The 7275-nt window shown below is 38.5% G+C and overlaps 1 protein-coding gene across 12 annotated transcripts; it reads right to left on the reverse strand.

The window, feature by feature from the left end:
* Window positions 1-1051: 1051 nt before the first annotated feature.
* Window positions 1052-4722, reverse strand: LOC137743288 (heat stress transcription factor A-7a-like). Of its 12 annotated transcripts, none has more exons than XR_015953546.1 (6): window positions 4432-4722; window positions 3939-4234; window positions 1737-2933; window positions 1523-1634; window positions 1348-1419; window positions 1052-1283 (listed from the first exon to the last, which is right to left on the reverse strand). XR_015953546.1 is itself a non-coding variant. In XM_068483156.2 (3 exons), the coding sequence occupies exons 1-3, from the start codon at window positions 4478-4480 to the stop codon at window positions 2157-2159; spliced, it is 1122 nt and encodes a 373-aa protein (XP_068339257.2). In that variant the 5' UTR covers window positions 4481-4673; the 3' UTR covers window positions 1052-2156. The 12 variants fall into 12 exon arrangements, 2 of the variants coding, with proteins under 2 accessions (XP_068339257.2, XP_088536292.1); XR_015953544.1 differs by having other exon boundaries at window positions 1530-1634; window positions 4432-4673; XR_015953539.1 differs by having other exon boundaries at window positions 1530-1626; window positions 3939-4255; window positions 4432-4617.
* Between the last annotated feature and the right edge of the window lie 2553 nt (window positions 4723-7275).

The raw sequence follows: 7275 nt of genomic DNA on the forward strand, positions 1-7275 counted from the left end.
TTAAGCGATGGATATCATGTTTGTGATATTAATGGATGGCCCTCATCAATGAAAGGAAGGAAAGGCTAAAAAAAAGAAAAAAAATAAAAAAATAAAAAAAGGGGAAACCAAGGGCAAGCGACAATAAGTCCATTGAAATTGTTTCTTACGGAAAGCATTAGAATAAGTGTTTGTAGAATGAGAAATGATTTTTGCATACTCCTTTTAGTTATTAGGCTGAACAAATTAAGAGCCAAAATTCAGAAAGGATGGGTAGAAGGTGAAAAAGATTATATCTTACCCCACCCCCGTGCGCCGGGGGGGGGGGGGGTGGGGTGGTTAGGTATAACTGCTTAATTTTTTAAGTTTTCATTTGAGATTGTGTTTGCTCACTTCTCACGTGTCATCCACACTTACTATATTTTTCGCCAAACATGAAAAATGAATTAGCAACCATAGTTGTTCCACTTTCTTTAAAATACACTCAACTCTCTCTTCCCTTTAGAATAACTCAGACTAATCTTGATACGCCGTTTTCAGTCAAATCTAATACACTTGCACTTATGAGTAGAGGATATGATAAGGGTTCAATTGAAACTGCTTTTGTAGAAAGCATTTCTTATGCACTTCAGTGAAAGTGCTTTAAAGAAAAACATTGAAATTTATATTAAATCCAAGCACATCCAAGAAAAGAACCGTGCTAAGAGATTCTCCTCGAAGTGTTGTTGCCAAGACCCGAAAATACTTTTGAGTTTTTATGTACAACGTAGTAAAAAATGTCTTTGATCATTCAAAAACACCTTTAGCATTTCTATGAAGTCATGCACTAGGGAAAGCATGTTGATGTCATGAATTGGTGAGAGCTTAGGAATGTTGAAAGCAGGAAAATACTTTATTTCTCCTTGTAGCCAAATTACAATTCGAGTGCAAAGGCTTTTCTTTCCGTGTTTTAAGAAAGAATAATTCTGTTTCTCTTATGTAAGAAGCCGATAAGTGTTATTAAGGGTGACCAGTCCACGAGAACATGGACTTCCCATCTTGTTCTCTAGAAACCTTATGTACAAATTAATCATGGAACTTAATTTTCTATCCTCCTTTAGTAATCCAAAATTCAGATTATCTAAAAATGTTATTCTGGGTTTTATGTGTTAGTATCAGGATGTTACAGGAATATACTTGAGCTGTTGAGATGACACCGCCATCTACATTACAAAATCTTTCAGACCAAAGTTGCATTACTCTTACAAACCGATCGAATTCATGCTTTTTGTAGAATTACTTTCATACTCGGATCCTGTCTTCATCTGTAAGACATCAACGGGGTAAGGAACACAGTTTTATGGTGATGTTTTAAAGAGCATAGTGTACCAGTTTTTGAGAGTCCACAGCTGACGAAGTGACTGAGGAGAGAACCATTTCGGAAATGAACCAATCTACGATCTACACGGTACAAAGGTAACATTATGAAGATCATTACTACCTAACTCTCTTTACATCTAACTACTTAAAACAACATTTCAGTAACAGAATATATCATACTGACAAACTACCAATGTAGTCACTTGGACCCAAAAACAAGAATATGTTTTAGGGTTTCTTGGAGCTTTTGCTGCAACTCCTTTTCAATTTTAACAGCTTCTCAACAATCTACATTCCTTTAAGAGAGGCCATAAATAGATTACAACAGGTAGAGACAGATAATTAATTTGATTTATGGTACATAGAACAGTGGTTTTTATAGATTAATAAACAACAACCTTGCCATAAATAACGATAAAAGTTACCAAAGGTTCTGTCCAAGCAATGCCTGCAACCTAGCCAAGATAAAGAAAGAAGAGAGGAAATTATTAGAAGAAGAAAACGGAGGCAATCAATTATCATGTGCAGGGTTAGAAACACCAGAAACAAAGATGGTTTCTTTTCCACAAATAACTGCTTGCTCATCCCCCTATCCTGTCAATACCAAGAAATCCAGAAGAAAGTTATGGCCTAATGGCACTTGAAGAGAAACCCCAGAGACAAAATGAGAGACTATGAAAACAACCGTTGAAGACTTTAGCATTGTTGCGAAAGATATGGGAGGAAGTGAAAACCAAAGACGGGGGCGAGAGGGAGGGAGGGAGGGAGAGAGGGAGAGAGAGAGAGAGAGCAATGCAGAAGAAGTCCAGCTAGCTAGTCTACTTTGGGGATGAACCTACGTAACCTAAGCGATCAGCCAAGATAATCACATCTTCATCTTCGCCTACTTCAGCACTCGGAATGGTCAAGTCTCCCTTAAATCTCTCACTAAATAGTTCTTCCCAAAATCCTTCATCAAGTTCTTTATCCCCGCTATCTAGTGGCTCTACCACTTCCCCCTGTTCCTTTCTCACCTTACCTAATCCTTGCATTTCCATTGCTAGTGCTTCTAGCTCCGACATTTCATACTCACAATCGCCAAATTCAAGAGGCTCATTTTTAACTGGGTTTATTCCTTTGCCTCTTAGGCTTGATTCGCCACCACCAACACCACTAGTTCCTTGATCAATTGGCCTCCTCCTTTTCTTAGTCATTGCCTCTTCAAGCTCCTTCCTTTTCTCCTTGTGTTGGACAAGCTGCTGTATAAAAGCCGGGTTCTGCATTGCCCTTGCCAAGAAAGCCATCATCTGCCGCTGCTTCATTTCTGTCTTTTGTAACCTTTGTTCCATGGCCTGAAGGTAGGCTCTAGTACTCTGCTGCTGCTGTCTAAGCTTCACTAGTTCCATCATTAGAACCTGCTTGTCACGCCGCAACCGATCAACTTCTCCATCCAGCCCAAACTGGCCAAGTTCCACACAAGTGCCGACAGTTTGCTGTCCCGGAAAAGGCTGAGAAGGTGCCTTTCTTCTTTTAATGTTCTTCAAAAGATGCTTCTGACCCCTTACAAATCCTTCATTGGCAAACTCCCATCGGTCAGGATCAACCTTTCTAAAACCCTGCAGAAGTTAATTACATTTAGGACCAAAATTCCCAAGAACCAATGACATTACAAACCCTAATTGCCCAATCAGATTCAGAAATCTATTATCTTCTCCATTAACCCTTTCAACCAATGCCCATCAAATATTTGATACACACTAAATATTTTTATCTATCAGTATTGGTGGAATGAGACAAGATAGAGACTAAATTATTCTGCACTTCACAAGGAGCTCAGATAGTGCTGAATATTGTATTACCAACTTTTGAAATTTGAAACCAGTGGAAATCAAGAAAGGTGAGCCACTAATGAGAAAGACAAAATATAGAAACTTAAAAAATGTAGTGATTTTCACTCCGATTCGTCTAATTCTGCGCTTCTCTCTTTACTTTTGTCACTAAATTCATATTTGATTTATTAAATCTCGATAAAAGAAAGCCATGGAAAAGTGTAGGAAGGGTAAAAATGATTGCGAAAATCACCACCCAAAAGGACAACTCTGAAAAGGAGCATAAATTAAAAAGAAGAGAAGAGTGGATGGGGTAAAAGCAACAGGTAGTTAAAAGAGTAATGTATAACCATGAGTTATGAAATTGAAGAAATGAAAGCCATTATTTAAGTAAAACAGTATCAAGAAATGAGAACAACCTTTTTTTAATCCAAAATTAAATATTCAAAAAAACAAAAACGCTCATATGATCAAGAACATTTAGGATTAGCTTACGATTTTCTTGATAGTGTTGAAAAATATAAGAAAGAAAATTACAAGGGACTACAACGCAACATATTAAAGATCGATGATCGTATTCATCCACATAAGATTTGAGTAAAGTTAATGAGTTTCGAACACCCCTTTTAGTTATCTGTGCTCCAATTGAATATTTTACGTTCTCAACCGAATCGGATTGTTTCCACATACATATAAACTTCGAAGATCTGTAAAAACTTGATGAAAAAGGATTGAAGTTTTCACTAACCAATTTTTAAAGATTTCAGCTTGGGGGTGAAAACAGACACTTACGTAAGTGTTGAGCTGCCTCACAAAGCTTGAGAAATTATTGTGCTTGAAGTACCTAGGCAGGAGGCTCATCACAAAAGTATGTGGGTCCCACACCACAAAGCTCCCCCCTTCCCTGCTCCACGACACGACCCGATTCGAAACCGGGTCGTCCACCATATCGTATGTCTTGTTCAGAAACGGCGGAGGGCCCGTGTCGTTCAGGCCCTCCATCGGCTGCGGCGGAGGGATCATCATCACCATCGGGTCGAAATCTGGACCCGATTGAGACGAACTCGAACCCGGGTACTCTTCTTTCACTGGGTACAAATAATTCATGGCTGAAAATCGCAGAAATATGAACAAAATCTTGGTGGGTATCGAGTCTCGCACCGATTTCCACTAGGTTTTTTTTTTTCGAAATCGAATTCTGGGTCGGATTCAAAATCCGATTTTGATAATCAATTAAGCAAGAACAAGAAGATTAATTAAGAGATTAAGAGAGTAAAAAACTGACATGGGTTGCTGTTGAAATGCAAGATAAAAGGCAGAGCTGCGGTTGTCATGAGCTTCCTGCTTCCGAGTAGGAGCTTAAAGGCGCAAACTTTTCGAGATTTCTGATCAGGGAAAGGAAGATTTGAGTTGAATCTGAGCAAGAATAAGTTCTGAAAATGGAAGGAAGAGAGAGAAAGAGAGGATAGATTGAGAGAGAGAGAGGAGGGGGCGGAGCTGCAAAGATTGAGGCTTTGGACTTCTTCTTTCTTCTTTGGGAAAGTCGTTTTAGCCGTTATATATAGTTGGCAGGTTTTGTCACATGAGAAGAAGCTGCAAATAATAAGAGCACAAGCGGGTTAAATAGTGATTTAATCAATTTTTTTTAAAATGCTTTGGGAACGTTCTAGACTTTTGGGAGGTATTTGTAATTAGGAATTATTATTAGCATTTTAAAAACATTTTTAATAAGTATTTTTTTTCTTTTTACTAATAGAAAGTTTATGATGCCAAATAAAAATTTTAAAATACTAATAATAATTTTCTAATTTGCCCATTAACTCTTTCTCCAATCGGGCAAGAATTTAAGAGAGAGAGAGAGAGAGAGAGAGAGAGAGAGAGAGAGAATGGTCCCTAGGGGAGGGAGAGAGAGAATGGTCCTTGGGAAAGTTCTGGAAGGAGGTTCCATGGAGTATGGTGGAGGTACAGGTGGGAGATTAGTTGTGTAGATATCTAAAATCTCATTGGATGAAGCATGGACCCCACTCATAATTGGGTGACATCACATGGGGAAGCACTATTGGGTGGAGGATAAATATCACAAAATAAAATAATTTGGTAAAGAGGGTTTGGACTTTGGAACTTTGGAGTTGAAGAATTTGAAAAACGCGGTTGGATTGGTTGGTAGGGACTGCTAACCAATTCTAAATTATTTGTTGGACAATTAGTGATGTGTTAATGCGTTGGGAATGTTTTGCTTTAATTGCCGTTGGACTAAAATATTGGGAATTTTAAAAAATGTTAAATGAATTTATACACACTTTTTAATTTTTTTTATGAACTAAAATTTAAACGATTTGTCATATTAAGTTTTTGAAATTATTAATTTTTCATATGTCCGTAATAATCTTGAAAGGGTGTTGAGAGTTAAAAATTCTAAAATAACTTTGAAATAAAGTGATGTGCAAAACACATGACTTATTTTGGATGAAAAATGAGTGAGATGACAAATTAATGAATTTGAAAAGTTGATATGACAAATACCTTAAAGTTTTAGTTTATATGACAAACTAAAAAAACTACATAACTTATAACATTTCAAAAAATTTCCCTTACAAATTATCCTTTGAATACTAAATGTGATTTGTTGCACCAGACTATATTGGACAAGATTAACTTCATGGATTAAGCTGGAATGACTTGACATGGATTAAATAGCACAAGAATAATGAAACTCTTGGTGCAGTATTGGACTAAGTCATGGACTAAATTATTTTTGGGATCCAAATATTTTTTTTGTCATTTTAATTCATCATATTAATATTTTATTACTATTAATCCATACTTTTTTATCTGACTCACTCTTTCTCATCTCTCTCCACCTTTCCTTTCTTTTCTCTTACTTTCTTTTCCCTTCTCTACTTCGTATCGTCCATAATTGCTCTCAAAATGCCTTCCTATCAACGCATTAGGAAATTGCGAATAAACACCTCAACCCAAAAACCAAACATTGTACCCAACCTCTCTAGTAGCAATTACAATGGCAAATTCAAATCAAACAAAAAAAAAAAAATCCCAAATTGTTTTGTTTCCATTTTGACAAAAAAAAAAAAAGGAGAAAAATTGAGTCAAATCCTGGAATGTCTGGCGCACCTCTATCTAACTTCGCCCCCTTCCTCAATTCCCCTTCAACTTGGAAAGCTTTCATGGATTCCAAACCCAGGCCTCACCTCCGTCTCCAACTCTGTGCTCGAGCTCTCCCTTTCGACAAGGCCTAGGTTTTAGATGTTGGATTTGTAAACAATGCGTGCTTGCAGACACGCATATGTGTAAATGATGCGGGTGTTGGAAATGGGATTAGCAATCCTTTACTTTTTGGGGAGTCTTGCTAAGACCATCAGTGAAGCATTTAGTCGACACGAGTCCGACTTAGTCTCATTAAAGTTAGTCCTTAATTACTCGCACCAAATACAGACCAGTAATCCTAGCTAAGTCAGTCCAATCTAGTGAAAATTAGCGAGTGCAAACAAACACGCCCCAACACATCTTAGGGCATCTCTAAAAGAGATGTCAATCATATTACATAAAATATAAATTTAACAGTCTATGTGGCACTTTAACAACTTCTAAAGTTTTTCTCTCCACCTGTTGTCACATCCCGCCCCGGGGCGGATCACTTCCCGGGCTCGCTCCACCACCGTAGCACGATATTGTCCGCTTTGGGCTTACCATTCCCTCACGGTTTTGTTTTTGGGAACTCACGAGTAACTTCCCAGTGGGTCACCCATCATGGGATTGCTCTAGCCCCCTTCTCGCTTAACTTCGGAGTTCCTACGGAACCCGAAGCCAGTGAGCTCCCAAAAGGCCTCGTGCTAGGTAAAGATGAGAATATACATATAAGGATCACTTCCCTGGGCGATGTGGGATGTCACAATCCACCCCCTTAGGGGCCCGACGTCCTCGTCGGCACACCACGACCAGGGTTAGGCTCTGATACCAAATTGTCACATCCCGGCCAGGGGCGGATCACTTCCCGGGCCGACTCCACCATCGTAGCACGATATTGTCCGCTTTGGGCTTACCATTCCCTCACGGTTTTGTTTTTGGGAACTCACGAGCAACTTCCCAGTGGGTCACCCATCATGGGATT

Source organism: Pyrus communis, chromosome 11, assembly GCF_041283825.1.
Source record: "Pyrus communis isolate YQ-2024b chromosome 11, ASM4128382v1, whole genome shotgun sequence".
Lineage (NCBI taxonomy): Eukaryota > Viridiplantae > Streptophyta > Magnoliopsida > Rosales > Rosaceae > Pyrus > Pyrus communis.

Excerpts from the sequence above, each read along its gene's own strand:
- LOC137743288 (XM_088680166.1), bottom strand. The coding sequence starts at position 4,480 with ATGACAACCGCAGCTCTGCCTTTTATCTTGCATTTCAACAGCAACCCA. Across the intron at positions 4,256-4,431 it reads GCATTTCAACAGCAACCCAT|CCATGAATTATTTGTACCCA; the intron begins GTCAGTTTTTTA and ends TGCGATTTTCAG. Across the intron at positions 2,934-3,938 it reads TGAGGCAGCTCAACACTTAC|GGTTTTAGAAAGGTTGATCC; the intron begins GTAAGTGTCTGT and ends TAACTTCTGCAG.